Below are 15,920 nucleotides of genomic sequence, written 5' to 3' on the forward strand. Positions count from 1 at the left end.
ATGTCACATAGTTTATGTCTAAGGTCTCTGAAATAAGAAATGTCGTTTGGTTTCTTTAACTATACTTCTCTTCAACAGGATTTGCTGTATCACTGAATCCATCTTTTGTTTTACTGAGTAGCAGATGCCTATTCAATTATTCATTTAAGTATTGTAACCTAATAAGTGATGACCGGAAATTATATTAAATAATCTTAGACCGAGTGACATCTGGTGTTTGATTAGAGATCTATTCAAAGCCATTTTTATCTGCTGGAACTTCTTGGGTCTTACACTCTGACCAAATCAGAGAATGTTTCAAAAAACTTTTTACTCTTTACTGTGGTATGTGCAGCTCCTCCTCATCCTTTTTTGCCATATTCTCGTGTGCTTATTCTCAAAAAAGTACAGGCCAAATGTAATAGGATAGTAGTTAATAGTCTATTATTGAAAATGTAGTAATAATTGAAAACAAATAATAAACTTGAAGATGGAATTTCTCATATATTTAAATGAAAATCTCGTAATTTATCAGTGGTTTCTAAGATGACTAAAATACTTTTTCTACAAAAATGGGACCTACCAGTGATTTCAGAGACAATTACAAGCTTCTGGCTGTTTACCGACAAGGACTGAAAGTTTCCATGATGAAATAGAAGTGGCTTGGTATATGCCATTACATTTATACAGACACAGGAATTTTGAATCCCTAGTAACACTCCAAGCAAAAGTTTATGAATGTCAACAATTAACATGAAGAGTAAATGCTATTTTTTTGCTGCAGAAATTATATAAATATGACCCAAGTAACTTATTAAATAATGCAGCATAACACTAATTTGAATTACCTCTTCCCAGATTATATATAAAAGTAGCTTTATCTTCCTTTGCAGAATATTTGGATAAATTTGTTTAATATAATGAAATTGCAAACAGCAAGTAGAGTAGAGTCAGGTAAGGTCTGTATGAAAAGAAATTTTAAGTGCCATTCTTTAACACATGAAGAGACTTTTCTTCCAGGAGAAGAAAAAGAATTGTTTTGGAAATTTTCATTGTGTTCAGAAAGATGTTTCTTTTTTACTGTCTGCATTACATCTTGTTGAGACTAAATACAATCTAGTTCTCAGTATGAAATATGTCACAATACAGAAAATACAGATTCCTGATTTAAGAGCATTACAAGAGCTGTTACAGAGGTATCCTTTAAAAGTGTGCTCACTTCTCCATTGCTTTAATTAAGAAAATATACAGAAGGATCTCAAGCATATGGAAGTAATTGAAATACATGCAGCAAGCACAGTTCTTTGAGAGCAGGGCAGATATTCGTGTCACCTTGGCTCTCTGCTCTGCAGAGCTGGAAGGACATCTGGCACCTCCCCAGAAATGCTGCAGCTATTAATCATAGTAGAGTAAGAAATGACTTTGTGTTGAAATATGAGCATCCAGAAATATTCTTGGCAGGGATGTTTCTCTGTTATGAACTTGCTTTTAAACTGAGTGTTTGGAACACTTCTTACATGCTTTTTAAGTCTTTGTTTATAGAATTCACCTTTTAAATACTTTTATTTAGTAAGATTTCAGTAAAGCTACAAGTTCAGTGAGTAGTTTCTAACTGATCTAGTTAAAATCTCAAAGATCATTTAAGGCAAAAGGAAGCGGATTGCACAGTTTATCTGCTCTATTTCTGAGCAGAGAGGAGTCAGAGCTGAGACTACAGAGTACCTGGGGTAACTGCTAGAATCACACAGTAAGCACTTTCAATCACTTGGAAACTGCATTGATCCAGGAAAGCAATTTATAAAAACATCACAATATGAAATATTTGGGAAATTGTCAAACCATTCCCACTATTTAGCAGTTCATCCAACCGAATTAGAAAGGTCAGTCACTGAATCCCAAACTGCTCTGCTTAGGATGACTTTTTTGCCATCAAGAGACTGTCGTCTGAGTGGTTCTGAGAGAAACAGATTGTCTCGGGCACACTGGTGATTCATCTTACGCTGAGAACTCGCTAACAATGACAGTGCCTTGATCTGCATGAAAAAAAAACCAAATTAACAAGAGCTATAGGTTGGATAAACCAACACCTGAGCAGCATCCAACTCCTGTAGCAGCTATGTCTGTTCCTGTCAGACTGCACAGCTCTGCATTACTTGTTCTTCACAAGGAGGTTTAACAAAAAACGTTTCAAGGACAGGGGAAGGCTGGGCCTCCAACTGCTTCTCCTTCCAGTAAAAAAAGGGACAGAGAGGATGCCAAGCCTTAACAGGTTGCAGTAAAATCCTTAGCACCTTCTTGATCTCTTTCTTTCTATGCCTCAGCAAAAGAATTTTACACTGCCTTTGTTTATCCTAAATAGGAGCATGCACTCCATTTTAAACAACTGTGTACTGAGCAGCATTATCTACCATCTTCTCATCTCACAATGCATGTAATAAAGATAATTTTTAAAAAATAATTACCTGTAATACGTATTCCCTATTATTTCCAAAATCTTATCAATCTTATTAAGAATTCAAGGATGCACTTGAAATCTGTATGGCTTCAAACTTTCCTTTGAGATAATTAAAGGGCAACAAAAATCTACTTTAGAAGCTTTGCTCACTGGCTGATGTTGTTTTAATGTTACCCTTAAATAAAATTCCATCTCACCTCCAATAATGCAATCCAGGTAAGAGAGTGGGAAAGAGGAAAGATCTAACAGTCTCCTTTACTCAACACCTTGAAGGTTATTATCAAACAAAGCAGACATCAGGATAATTCAGACATGCTCCTTTTTGGAGAACCAATTAACAAATGAGAAAAATTAGGCAGGATTTTTCTGTTCTATATGCAATTGGAAATGGAAAACACTACTGTTTCTAGCCATTCTCATTCTACATCATAAACTCATATGCACTCATTCTGGCCACCTTTTCTTCTCTGAGACAAACATAATTTACAACAGTTACCTCTCTTCAATATAATACTAAATATGGATAGTTGCAATAATGGCAATATTTGCATCGCTAGCCCAGAAACAATAAGCGAAGCAAGTATAAAATAATAGAATAAGAAAATATGAAAAAGTTGGAACAGAAGCTGAGCAGAACATGAAACCTGATGATTTAACTGAGAATTGTTTGTTTTTAATTTATTTTTATTCCTAATGTATACATCCACCACCCCAAAAAATGTTTTCTTAGATTCCTCACAAAACACAGGCAGCTGAGATTTTGTGATGATGTGACCTAATGTTATTCCCTAATCCTCCATCTCCACTAACTATCCCAGTTGTCATGTTTACCACAACTACCTAGCTATCCAGGGAAAGCATGTGATCCATGCTTTGGGTGTAAATCACCTCTCTGAGCTGGGGAAACCTCAAACCTTCTCATCAGCAGGCATGAGTCCCAGTGTCATGGGGGTAGCCATCGTCACTGTCGCCGGCCTTGGGTACATAATTTATAACTAATGACAATCATAAATCACTACACTTACAGAGCAGGCGTTTCACACATTTTCTGGGCTGTGGAGCTGCTTATCCCTCATGGCTCTCTAACTCCAAGCTAATCCCAGCACAAAGGGTGATGGCTTCAAACTGAAAGTGGGCAGGTTTAGCTGAGGTAATAGGAAGAAATTCTTCGCTGTGAGGGTGGTGAAACACTGGAATGGGTTGTCCTGGGAAGCTGTGAATGCCCATGTTTGGAAGTGATCAAGGCCAGGATGGAGGGGGCTTTGAGCAACTCCTCCACGGCAGGAGAGTTGAAACTAAATAATCTTTAAGGTCCCTTCCAATGCAAACTATTCTGTGATTCTATGAATCCATGAGATATAAATAAGACTTCCTGGAAGTACCAGTTTTAAAGAATCCTACTCCACCAAATCTGACAAAAGCTGGTGTCAGTGCTAGGTGACAGAACACTCCAGTATCCAGACCAGTATGTACAGGCTCCTTGCCTCCTAAATGTTCTCTCAACTATCATTTAAAGACAGCTTCCCCTGCCTGCTGTCAACAATTTTGCTCTTAAGCTCCTTTTCCAACTGCATTATACACACACGAAAAATCCTCTTTACTCTCTTTACTCATGTCCTACATACATCCCACTTGGCAGCCACAGGCCTTGCTCCAACAGCTCCTAGGGATCCAGAGCAATGCAGACCGAGCCAAACCCAAACACGGAGTGCCTTCCCTTGTCACTCTTCTCTTCCAAGTTCATACAGTAAAATTGTGAAGGTGAAAGTGATTAAAGGTGGAACAAATACAAGAAAAAGCAAGTGTGCAGGAGATGAGGCAGTGATTAATTTAGACTGGTAGGTAACAAATTTTGAAAGGAACACCTACCTTTCTATTTTCATTTTTCCTCTTGCTATGTCAAAGTTGGCATCACGGATGGGCTCTGCTTCAGGCAGGTAACTGAGCACAGACAGAGCTTCAGGTGTGCAAGCTGTGCCATCAACTCCAAACATGCCTAAATCCCTGTTACGTCTTTAGCAGACTAGGCAGGCCTGCTAATGGAACACGTGCATATAGTGCTGTTTTGGAGCTCCTGCCAAAACCACTCCATTTAGCCACCAGGAAAAGTTAAAGTAATAAAATAATTTGCTGATAGAAAAAGTCAAGATAGATCTGGGAGAAAGAATATAAGCACAAAGAGCTCCACGTTCACAAATACCCAAGACTAAAAAGGCTCCTCTTGCTCCCACTGCAAACTCAATCTATCCCATAAACCTCTGACCCCTGGGTATCCTATTCCATACTGGGGCTCCCTTATCTGTGAACAGTTACAGATCCCACAGACGAGCTCACAGATAACCAGGACTTCAGGCAACAATTGCTGATCCCAGAATCTCCAGTTTCAGGTACTAAAATGGAAATTTTTATCATAAAACCAAAACACCAAGCTGACATCGCCTTCAGATGTAGAATTTTAAGAGCCAAGTTTTGATATACATTTTATTTCTATCAGTGTGGAACTGAGGAATAAGCTAATTTTTCACAGCTTCCAGTTCACACTCCAAAGAGAAGTGTACAAAAGAAAAATGTCAGGATTTAGATATTTTTCCAATTTTTATTCAACAACCTGCTTGCAGAAGATGAACAACAAAAGCTTACATTAAATACTGTACAAAATATTAAAGTCATAGAGGAGCTAGTCCCCAGGTATGCTCACTTTTTATATCCTCCGCCTTCTGCACTGCAGCTCCCAGAACAAAACAAGATCTGAAGGTTTTCCTGCCTGAAACTAATTATGACACATGAGAACTGCAGCCCCTGACAGGCTCCTGCTCAGCAGAATTTGGCAAGACAAAAGCAGTCAACTGTTTGTACAGCAGTAAGAAAAAACCCTGAAGTTTACAAATGAAAAATAATCAAGTGTAATAAACGCATTTCTCTTAAAAAACAGATGAGCCCACAATCCCGAGGCACACTTTTCAGGAGACAAAAAACCATGTTTTTCTGCTATGGAAATGCACTTTGTGGGAAATGCTCTGCATTGATGACCTGTAGGCAATTACACTTTTCAAACCCTTCAGGAAAGAAAAGCAGATTACCACAGGAAGTTCCAACCACAATGACTGAGTAGAAGTCTTCAGAAGGATTGAGTAGCTTCAGACCAGAACCATGAACAATCACCAAGCTCCTTTACAGTCACCACTGCCATTTTTAGTACAGTTGTTAGGAGGGCTTGGATTCCCTCTCTCCAATCAAAGTATTTATAAGATGGTGTCAGTTGATGGGACATTTTTAGAGCTATCAAAGGCCAACTTAGGGAGGAGGATCTTCTCCTCTAATAGCTTTGTACTTTGCCATATCTTCTGGGAACACCTTTGTCAGTTCTTGAATTAACAGGCTTTTAAATTTCTGGAAAGAGAAAAAAGATGTATATATACATCATCGGGACAATTTATTTAGATTTCATCAAGCAACGTTACCTGAGGAACAGAAATGTTTGTACCCAACACATCTCTCAGTGAAATGAAGCACCCAAAAACCCCCAAAACCACGCAAAGAAAGAAAGTTACATTTACAAAAGTCACAGAAAATGCCCAAGTGAAATCCACCAGGAATGCACCAGGCAAACTAAAATGTCCTTGAATTCCCTGAAATTCACTTCCATTTTCTCCTAAGAAACACAAAGCAGTTGGACCTCTCAGGTAAACTCTGGTGCACCAATATCTGCCTGACCTTATCAAGGAAAGCTGATTAAGGACATATTCTCTTGATTTGATATAGAATCCACTCCACCTTCAAAAATGCAACTCACACCTGCTTTAGAAGTACACAATTTCACAAGCACAGAGAAAAGGACTTATCTCCATGTCTACATTCCGCAGTACAATTTATCATCCTCCACACTAAGTTCAGCCAAACAAAGAACATTCTCAGAACTCACTAAACTTCCCTTTCTGATTGTGTTTTTCTGCAGTAGTTCCAGGAGCTAAACAGTATCACAGAGAGCTCAGGTTCATACTACATGAAAGTACAAGTTCAGAAACTTGTACTAAACACTGGCATGCATTTTCACTAATTTTATGAAGATCAACTGATGATTACAGAGCATATTTGACATTTTAACCCTCTACTATCCATTCAAGACTGGAAAAATACCCCTTTTGTTTTGCTTATTTCTACGTTTGCACACATCAAAATTATACACCTGCAAAAAAAAAAAAGTCAAGTAAAATATCTCTACTGCTACATATAGCTTTAACCAATACAAAATCACAGTGAAAGCTGCATCCCCAACTGAGGGATGAACTACGGGCTTCCTTTCCTGAACAGGCTACATCAGCATCAATTAAGATATAGGGAAGCAGAGCTATTGCTAAGACAAATCGCATAATAACAGAAATTAATAACTGCCCAAGTGAAAAATACCTACATATTTAGAGAAAAGTAAAAACTTATCAAACACATTATTGCATTATACTTCCATTAATTCTAGTTTACCTTCATAGTGTCAATTTTTCCTTTCACTTGCTCATTTTTAGCCAAAGCTCGCTCCAGACACTCTTTAGTGTAAAGCTGAGGATTGCGGCCTTGATCTATGTATCTGAAAATAGAAAAGCCACTACTAAATGATCATATTCCTACCAGGATGCTCTCCAGGGTACAGAGTTACTCATCTTGCTGTCTTTTTCTTTCTACTGTTATCCAAAATGTGCCTTTTAGAAACCACCACAGTTAAACTCGGCCATTTCCAAAAGGAAGCTCAAGGATGAGGCCACAGCCAGCAAACCTGGAGAACTTTGAACGAAGTATTAAAAGCACACACACACGCAAAAAAAGAAATATATATATATCTATGTCTACCAGCTCCTCACAGGCAATAAGCTCAGATGCTCAAAGGAAGTTGGTCCTTTTCCAAGCAACTGAAAAGGCACTAACCAGGAAGGGGCCTAGTTAGGACATGGTGGGCATTAATGGTGGCACCCTGCAAATCAAGGATGAGGAGGAGCTGCACATACCACAGTAAAGAGTAAAAAATTAACACTACTGTATCAGCAAGCCTATGTGCAATTTTGTTCTGCAATACAGCTCCTGGCAAAGGGAAACTCGCTAGAGAGAACATTTAAGAGAGTCATCACAAATTTACAGCTGGAGTAAAAGCCCAACTGAAAAAAGCTCTGTTCAACCAGCAACACACTGGAGTACAGCAGACCAGTAACGTCTGGACTTAGAAGAAACAATAGGAAATTAACTTGTCAGCTACATCACAGAAGCTCTCTAGTACAGCTCTTCCTCTATGTTCACTTTTCTTCTAATGTTCCAATTCTCTGCCAGACTGCCACTCCTGAAACTACACACCTGAGTACTGACTTACTTAATTTTCACTTGCAACTTTAAATCCTGATCCTAATCTAGTGTAGAAGTCTGTTTTTAAAAATGAAAGCTAAATGGGTGTCCCTGCCCTTGGCAGGGGTGTTAGAACCAGATGCTCTTGAAGGTCCCTTCTAACCATACCCATTCTGTGATGGTATGAAATCACTCAATTCGGCAGAATTTGTGTAACTGCCTATATATGTAAGAAGTCAAAAAAAAAAAAATCTGAAAGGCCAGACTGGACATGGCTCTGAGCAACTTATCTAGTAGGTGGCATCCCTGCCCACCGTGGGGGAGTTGGAACTAGGTGAGCTTTAAGGTCCTTTCCAAGTCAAAGCGTCCCGTGGTTCTATGAAGACAGGTGTCTATTTTACCTCTTCTACAGTTCTGCCTTCCCACAGGCAGAAGGTACTTCTGACCTCCTCCTGCCACATTCTTATGAGACATTCAGAAGGACCAGGTTCGACACAAGCAGCCCTCAGCCAAAATGTCCACTCTGCGAAGCCAGGCTACCTCGAGTCACCGGCTGCAGCACCTCCCCCTCCAAGCACACACACACTTACTCAAAAACTTCCAAGGGCACGCTGATATCGTGAAGCTGCTGCCGGCATTTGTCGATATCCTGCAAGCCCGTCACCATGAAATTCCTGTTGGGGAGAATAACGGGTCGGGTTTAGCCGATTTCGGGGTCGCTGCGCTGCCCCTGATGGTGGGAGCGAGGCCAGCGATACCCAGACAGGGGGAGAGAGCCCCGAGGCACCACCCTGGGCCTGGAGGAGGAAAAGGCCCCGCAGCCCAGCCCGGCCCGCCCCGGACAACGGCCCCTCACAATTTCTGATTGAGCCCCGTCTGGCTGCTGGGCTGGAAGTCGCTGACGATGATGCCGAGCTGCCTGATGTTCTCCACGAACTTCTCCAGGTGCTCCTCCAGGGAGTCGAACTTCTCCGCCATGGCCGCCGCCTCCCCCGGGCCGCGCCACTTCCGCCCAGGGGCGCCTGCGCGGGAGGGAGGCGCGAGGCCGGCTGGCCACGCCCCCGCGCGAGCCGCGCCCCCTCCCCTGACGGGCGGCCCCGTCCCGGCTCGCGCCGCGGTGCGTGAGGGGCGGCGGGGCCGCGGCGGTTGGGGAGCGCAGCCCCGCGCTCGTGTGGGCTCGGACGCGTCCTGCGCCCGCCCGCTCTGAGCCCTCCTCACGCCGGCGTGGGAAACAGAGGCGGTGACAGTTCCTTCATAGTAAACCCCACACTGGAATCACCTGGGGAATAGCAAAGCGTGGAAACAGAATCGCAGAGTGGTTTGGAATGGAAGGGATCATCTAGTTCTAGTTCTAGTTCTTTGCCATAGGCAGAGAAAGCTGCCACTAGACCAGGTGGCTCAAAGCCCCTTCCAGCCTGGGCTTGAACACCGCCAGAGATGGGGCATCCACAGCTTCTCGGGGCAGCCTGTTCCAGTGCCTCACTACTCTCACCGTAATGAATTTATTCCAAGTACGCAATCTAAACACACCCTCTCTCAGCTTGAGCCCATTACTTCTTATTTTATCATGAATGGGTCTATATTAAATACTCCAACTATCAGTCGTCCCTGTGGGAAGGTTGTCTGACATGCTCAGACCCCACGGCACATCACAATAACTATGTTTTACAAATAGCTTGTTTCCAGTATGTGTGTTTTGGGTTGAATCCGAGCAGATCAGTCCAGTAATGTCAGGAGATAACTCATCCAGCTCTGGGGTCTGCAGCACAGGAAGGACATGGACCCTTGGAGAGAGTCCACAGGGGGCCACCACATTGATCAGAGGGATGGAGCACCTCTCCTAGGAGGAAAGGCTGAGAGACTTGGCATTGTTCAGCCTAGAAAAGAGAAGGGGAGACCTAATTACAGACTTCCAGTACTTGTTGGGAGTCTACAAAAAATATAGAGACGGACTTTTTACAAGAGCATGCAGTGACAGGACAGGGGAGAATGGCTTCAAACTGAAAGACAATAGGATTAGATTAGATATTAGAAATAAATTCTTTACTGTGAACATAGTGAGACACTGGAAGAGGTTGTCCAGAGAAGCTGTGGATGTCCCATCCCTGGAGGTGTTCAAGACCAGACTGGATGGGGCTCTGAACAGCCTGGACCAGCAGAAAGTACCCCTGCCATGACAGGGGGTTGTAACTGGATGATACCTTCCATCCCAAACTGGGATTTAATGTATTTTATGCATTTTGTAGCTATAACTTGCAGCGATTTCTGCTCCACACTGAGAACCATCAGAATCCACAATTCTTAGTAACAAGGATGTATCTTATTTTTCCATTTTCTATTCATGACAATAATACCATCAAATGGTCAGATTCTATTCTGGGTTACCATGCTAGACTAGTAGCAGAAAGTTGGGTTTTTGCAAAATATAAAGCACTGTTTGGGAGTTCATAGGATTAGGTATGCTAACCTAAAATTAAAAAGCAAGCAACTGTAAAGAGCACTGAATATTAAGGAAGATATAGGACTGTGCAGATGTGAAATTAAAAAATAATCCTAGGATGCAGAAAACAATTTATCAGTTCTAGGCCTTGACAAATATTGTCATCCTATGATAAAGCAAACCCACTGTCTATTGATCAGCAGTTGCTGACTATCCTGTATCTATCATTGGCAGAATGTTGACTGCACGGCTAAAGTCCCAGGATTATGAGATTTTAAGACAAGTACTTTGCACATGAGAAATCTTGGTCTGAAGAAAAGAATAACTTTTTCTAATATTTGGAAGGAAGTATGTAGAATAGGATGCACTTACTGAGTTAGATCTGAACACAAAGAGGGGCATCAAGTTTTGAAAGAACAGGGTAAATACAAACAATTGTGTCAGGTGTGGGTCTGCAGGCACAAGAGACTGGGATTCAAACAGAAGAGCTGCTTTATGTCCATCTTTGCTTATGGGCAAACACATCCAGTGGAAGCAGGGAGCAGAACCCCTTGCTTTAAATTCAGTAAGAAACAAGGGCTTTGAGGTACTGTTAAAGCTTCCTCTCCCTCCTATTTGGGTGAAAGCCTTTGGTTCTTGGAACTGAGCAAGTACGACTTTTAACTTGCTTGGGAAAAATCCTACAGATGTCCGTGATCACATCTAACTTAGGGAATGTATTCAACAGAAGAATATAATGGAAGTTTGACATCAAATATAGAGATATCCAGTTCATTGTAAATCTATGTTTACTAGCCTGGTTAGGTTAGATTAATGAATTATATCAAATAAATGTATACAGTGCTTTTAAAGTTAAAATTTGCTATAAATATATTACCAGTTAAATTTTTCTCATGATCACCAGTTTGGGCATTGTTTTCATATTCAGGGGTAAAATGTAGAAGTAAGAAACTTGTGTTCCAGTGAGAGAGAGAGAAACAGAAAGAAAGAAAGCCAGTCTGATAAATTGATCAATAGGTACATAGAGACAGGAAGATTTAGAAAGAGAATGTCATGGCTCATGATGTAAGAAACTGTATTGCACTTGTACCCTGATTTTCATACAGGAAGTGGGCAATTACAGACTTTTAAGCTGGACATCTGCACTGGCAGTTAAGTAGGGTTTGTAAGAAAGGATGGAATGAGAGGCCATATGGATCAATATGACCCATTTGGGAAGAGTAGCACAGATTACAGGAAAGAAAATCCTGTTTTGCAACCCCTTAATGAGTTTTTCAAGGGGTCAGCAAGCATGTAGATAAGAGTGGTCTAAACGATACAATCTACTTGATTTCCCATCAGCTCTTAGAGAAATCCTTAAACAAAATCTTTTAAGGAAATAAAGGAATGGAATAAGGGGAGAAATCCTAGACAAAATAAAGAACTGAATTCCAGATAAGAAATGCAGGACAGGGGTAAACATTTAATTCTTGCAAGGGGAGGATTGATCCCAGAAGAATCCATCAGAGAACTAGGCTGAAAATTGTGCCATTTAGTATGTTCATAAGATGACCCAGAAAAGAGATCAGATGGTGCAGTGAGAAAATTGGCTTATGAAAAAATTATTTGGCAGACTAAATGTGAATGCAGTTTGTAGGAAACTGCAGAAGGACCTGAGAACACTTTAAGATGGATCACGTAAAACCATGCGCGTAGCAAGCAAAAAACTCCTAGTTTCACATGAAGATTTGTGACCTCTTGACCATTACCATCCAGGAGCAAGACCTGAGGATCAAAATAGAAAGTTCTTTGAAAACATCAGCTCAGCGCTCAGCAGTGATCAGAAGTCATGTGGAGAGTTAGGAATTGTGAGGAAAGGAATGTGAAAACAAAGCAAGAAATGTCATTGTGCTACTGCATAAATCTGCAGTTTGCCCCAACCTTGAATACTGTGTGCAGTTCTTATTCCCTGGAGTGGACCTGGAAAAGAGTCAGAGCATGGCTGCCAAGATAACTGTAGATATGAAATGGCTTCTGTAATAAGAAAACATGAACAGACAGGGACTCTTCGGCTCGAGAGAGAGCCTACTAATGAGACTTATGGTAAATACTTCACTGTATTTACAAGGCCATGAGGTCTGGAGCCTAGACTGTCTTTCAGCACAAAAACTAGGGGCCATCAAAGTAAAGCCAAGAAGTGACAACTTCAGTACACACAAAAAGCAGTGATTTTTGTCATACAAAGTTCATCAGCCAAAGGGCTGATGAAAAAGGGACTATTTGCCAATGGATGTTATGGACAGAAAATGCTTAGCTGTGTTGAAGGGAAAATGGGACAAATGCTTGGTAGACAGCCAGGGAGATGTAGGTAAACCACTCCTGGCTCAGGAAATCCCATGAACTGAAGGTAGCCCAAGGCCAGGAGGATAGTCAGGAGAGGTCTCAGATGCCTTTCTTGCCTTTGCTCATCAGCATTGACTTCTGGTTAGTGCTGAGCACAAGATATTGACCCAGATGGAACCTTCATGTGAATCTGGGGCGTTACTGCTATGAGGTGTTACTGCTTGGAATGTCAAATGATGACCTGTGCTGTGAAGGATGTAGACAGATTGCATAATGGTTTCTTACCAAGCAGAACATAAAAAGATTGATTTGACACTGTTTATACAGCCTTTGGGTATGGAAAAAGCTCAGCTCACTGTTTTCTTATTTAGTCTTACATATACTCCAGATAAATGACTTGTCCAATGTAATATGACACAACGGTGTTTAAGATTCATTACTGAAAGTGCTGACACAGTCAGCTTCTCATGGATACAAAAAGCAACAAATAATTTTTCTGTTTGTCCATCTTTAGAACTATGACTCTCCTTCCAGCTCATGTTTTCTGCTGCTGGCCAGTAAAGTGGAGGAAAATGAATAAAGAAATGAAAATACATCATGTTTTCTCTCCTGTCTTTCCCTCTTTTCTTCTGCTTGATTGAATTACTTCTTCATTCTGCAGGCAAAGAATTGGATATTGAAATTTCAGGTCATTAACTGGGAGCATTGCCTGCTAAGAATTCTGTGAGCCATTTACTCTTCATTGTTTTAATTAAAACAGGTAATAAGCAGAAGAGAAGCAGGGGAGATAGATGTGAACAGCACAGAGGATACCATTCACCTGCTCTTGATATGTCAGGCTGATGGCGATTTTGTTTAGGATGTTTTTCAGCTGACTCAGAAGCATGTGGTACTGTCACATTTACTGCATAAAAATAATGTGATACAATAAAATAAAATAAACAATTTTTAAAAATCAATTATGCAGCTGAATAAGAGCTGTAATTATAATTTCCATACAGATTTTGTGTTTAGTAATGTGTTCATTAATGACTTGAAATAATACATGTTTATCAACAAATTAGCAGGATGATGCATTTATGCATCATGGCTGGATCTCAGTCTTACTGAGATCATCTAAATTTATTTGTCTAAGAAGCAGCAGGATCAGGATTTTGTTCATAAGATAATTTTGTGGTCTTCCAAGTCCTGCAGATTGGAGAATGTTCTGGGACCTGATCCAAAGATAACTGAGACCCATGAAGCTCTTTCTATTGTTGGTAAAGGACATTGGATGACAGTCTGTTCTCACAACACTGCTTCCAAGGGGGTCAGCAAGACACAGCAAAGGACTGTCATGTATGTTCCAGGACAGAAATATTATTTTCAGAGTGTAGTGATAACTCATCTAGATCTGCAATACTGAAACCTTTTATTTCATAGTACCGCTAATATCCCATAAAGAATTAATTCTTAATTTTGTTTTTCAAAAATATGCTGAGAAATCAGTGGAATTGTCTGTGGTTTTTTTTCTCCTGGAATATTAAACTTATTCATCAGGCTCAGTTTATGTTACATTCATATTGGTGCCATATGTCATTTAAAGCAAAATTAAGGTCTACTCTTCTGAAACGCAGAGTTCCATTCAATAGTTATCAAGTAGCCTTTTTTATCACATGTGTGAAAAAGACATGTATATGTATATGTGTATATATATGTGTATATGTATATGTATATGTATATGTATATGTATATGTGTATATATATGTGTATATGTATATGTATATGTATATGTATATGTATATGTATATGTATATGTATATGTATATGTATATGTATATGTATATGTATATGTATATGTATATGTATATGTATATGTAATCACACTCCTATTAAAATGCTCCTCTGATTATGCAATACTAACAAGGTTGATTTCTGCTGCTTTTTCATTTTTCCCCTGTAACTCAGAATAAGTAGCATCCTGTATTTAAAACTGATACCTTTTTCACTACCAATGATACAGGAAAGAAGGTATAGGAATATCCTGGGCTGGGAGAATTTCTAAGACACCCAGACAACATGTTGTGCTAGCAAATGAAAAAGACCTAGGACCATTTTCAAGCACTGACTCCAGGTGGCATGGAGCAGCCCTTATTTGTATTCTAAATCCTGAAATGTACCTGAAAGCAGTTCTGGAAGAATATGGGTGGTCCAGACGAAAAAGCTGCCTGTGTACCTTTGTCAGTGTTCTACAGTGTGGGTGTCTGTTCTCCTGTCACTTCTCATTTTTCCTGTCACTTCTCATTTTTCTAAGGTAGATCTGTTAGTCACAGTGTACAGGAAAAAGGAAGTAATGGCCACATGGATTCAAACCAGGGGATAAATCAGCAAATCAGAAAAATTACTTAGCATTCAGGGTTATGCCCCTGAAAGAGGTTTAGATAGGCAAGTTGAGCACAGCCATGGTCACAGCTGGTATGGAGCTACTGGCACCACTGGTTTGGGGCTAGACTATCATAGAAGGATAGAATATAAAAGGATAGAATGGTTTGGAAGACACCTTAAAGATCATCTATTTCCAACTTCCCTTCCATGGACATGATCCCTTGGTACATTCCACGTTCCCCAAAGCCCCATCCAGCATGGCTTTGAACACTTCCAGGGATGGGGAACCCACAGTTTCCCTGAGCAACCTGTTCCGGTGTCTCACCACCTTCACAGTGAAAAGCTTCTTCCTAACATCTAATCTGAATCTCTCCTCTTTAGTTTAAAACATTTCCCCTTGTCCTATCACCATCTGCCTGGGTAAAAAAAAGTTGGTTTCCCTCTTTTTTATAATACTGGGCCTTAAGGGCATGTCGTGTAGTAGAGGCTGGAATCAGTGAACACTACAGGGTTTAGCCTGATCAATACAAAGTGTCTTATGTTCACAGAAATCCCCACAAAATTCCTCCAGTTCAAACTGGGACTACCAGTTCTTAGCTATTAGCTAATAGTTCAGAGCTATTTCTGAAGTGCACAGGTTTAAACCAATAATGGTGTTCGAATGTGTGGGTGAGTAGGCTCTGGGAGACTTCAGAACATGGTGAGGCAACAAGCTTGAATATATGGCTCCTCCAGTCCATCCTGTCCTGTGGACTCTTGGGACATAGTCCTAGCCTGTTGGATCTCTGGTATACTTTGTCATGTCAGCAGGAATTCCTTCCTGGAAGGCACTAGGAGACAGGCAGGCAGTGCACCAAAAACTCTTTCTACTATTATTTGGGAGGGGCCTTCAAGTGAATCTTCAATTTCAAACTCGTTCTTCACACTCTTGCATGTTGATATCCCACTGTCTCCACAGTCTGCCTGCATCACTGTGAAAGATACTTTATGATTCATAGCCAGCGTCCAGTCTTCAAATAGGTTTTATTTACAGAA

At 40.6% G+C, this 15,920-nt stretch overlaps 1 protein-coding gene across 3 annotated transcripts in view; it reads right to left on the reverse strand.

Moving 5' to 3' along the window:
• Positions 1-8,790, reverse strand: part of MED10 (mediator complex subunit 10) — a 34,813-nt gene extending 26,023 nt beyond the window's left edge. The window contains exons 1-4 of one of the 3 annotated variants that reach the window (XM_063399584.1): positions 8,616-8,780; positions 8,350-8,433; positions 6,914-7,016; positions 5,017-5,824 (exon numbers count right to left, since the gene is read on the reverse strand). In XM_063399584.1, the coding sequence (XP_063255654.1) occupies positions 5,729-5,824; positions 6,914-7,016; positions 8,350-8,433; positions 8,616-8,737 (405 nt within the window). In that variant the 5' untranslated portion in view covers positions 8,738-8,780 and the 3' untranslated portion in view covers positions 5,017-5,728. Of the gene's footprint in view, positions 1-5,016; positions 5,825-6,913; positions 7,017-8,349; positions 8,434-8,615 lie in introns of those variants that run through there. The other 2 variants (XM_063399575.1, XM_063399568.1) reach the window with 2 other exon arrangements.
• Positions 8,791-15,920: the final 7,130 nt, after the last annotated feature.

This window comes from Prinia subflava, chromosome 1 (assembly GCF_021018805.1).
Source record: "Prinia subflava isolate CZ2003 ecotype Zambia chromosome 1, Cam_Psub_1.2, whole genome shotgun sequence".
Lineage (NCBI taxonomy): Eukaryota > Metazoa > Chordata > Aves > Passeriformes > Cisticolidae > Prinia > Prinia subflava.